The sequence below is a fragment of the Merops nubicus genome, unplaced genomic scaffold, assembly GCF_000691845.1.
Source record: "Merops nubicus isolate BGI_N331 unplaced genomic scaffold, ASM69184v1 scaffold33980, whole genome shotgun sequence".
In the NCBI taxonomy this organism is placed as follows: Eukaryota; Metazoa; Chordata; class Aves; order Coraciiformes; family Meropidae; genus Merops; species Merops nubicus.
In genome coordinates, this window is record NW_008584068.1 from 1 (window position 1) to 535 (window position 535).

Genomic DNA, 535 nt, shown 5'->3' on the forward strand with positions numbered 1-535 from the left:
TCCGCGCCCCGCAGGGGTTCTCCTGTGCCCACGGGGGGTGGCAGTGGGGCGGGGGGTGGCCGCGGAAGGAGCTGTGGGCAGCGACCAGGCCCTAAACTCTCTGGCGCGGGTTCGTTTTTCCAGCTTTACCGTCCCAGCTTTGTGCCTCTGGGGGCTGCCACCGTACCTACGATGTCTGCGGCGTATCCGGGCGCCTCCGTCTTCCTCCCCGTGGCCCAGTCGGTGGCCGGGGGGCCGTCCCCATGGCGTATTACCCCGTGGGACCCGTGTACCCGCCGGGCTCCACGGTCCTGGTTGAAGGTGGCTTCGATGCTGGAGCAAGGTTTGGAGCTGGTGCAGCACCCAGCATCCCTGTGAGTATAAACGTGTCCTGGGAACACTGCTGGCTCCAGTGTTAGTGGGCAGGGGAAGATGTCCTTTGGTTTTGGGAAAAACGTTCCTCACCCGACCCCTCGGCTGGGACACGAGCAGGGTTCTGCTTCTGTGCCGAGGGGTTCCTGCCCGTGGCCAGGCTGTGGTTCTGGGGCCCGGGGGG

At 66.2% G+C, this 535-nt stretch overlaps 1 protein-coding gene across 1 annotated transcript in view; it reads left to right on the forward strand.

Annotated features, from left to right (window-relative positions):
- Nucleotides 1-44: 44 nt before the first annotated feature.
- The window catches only part of DAZAP2 (DAZ associated protein 2), a gene marked incomplete at its 5' end in the record, with an annotated part of 1,114 nt that continues 623 nt past the window's right edge, over nt 45-535 (forward strand). The window contains 2 exon segments of the mRNA XM_008943104.1: nt 45-235; nt 238-353. Coding sequence (XP_008941352.1) covers nt 45-235; nt 238-353 — 307 coding nt within the window.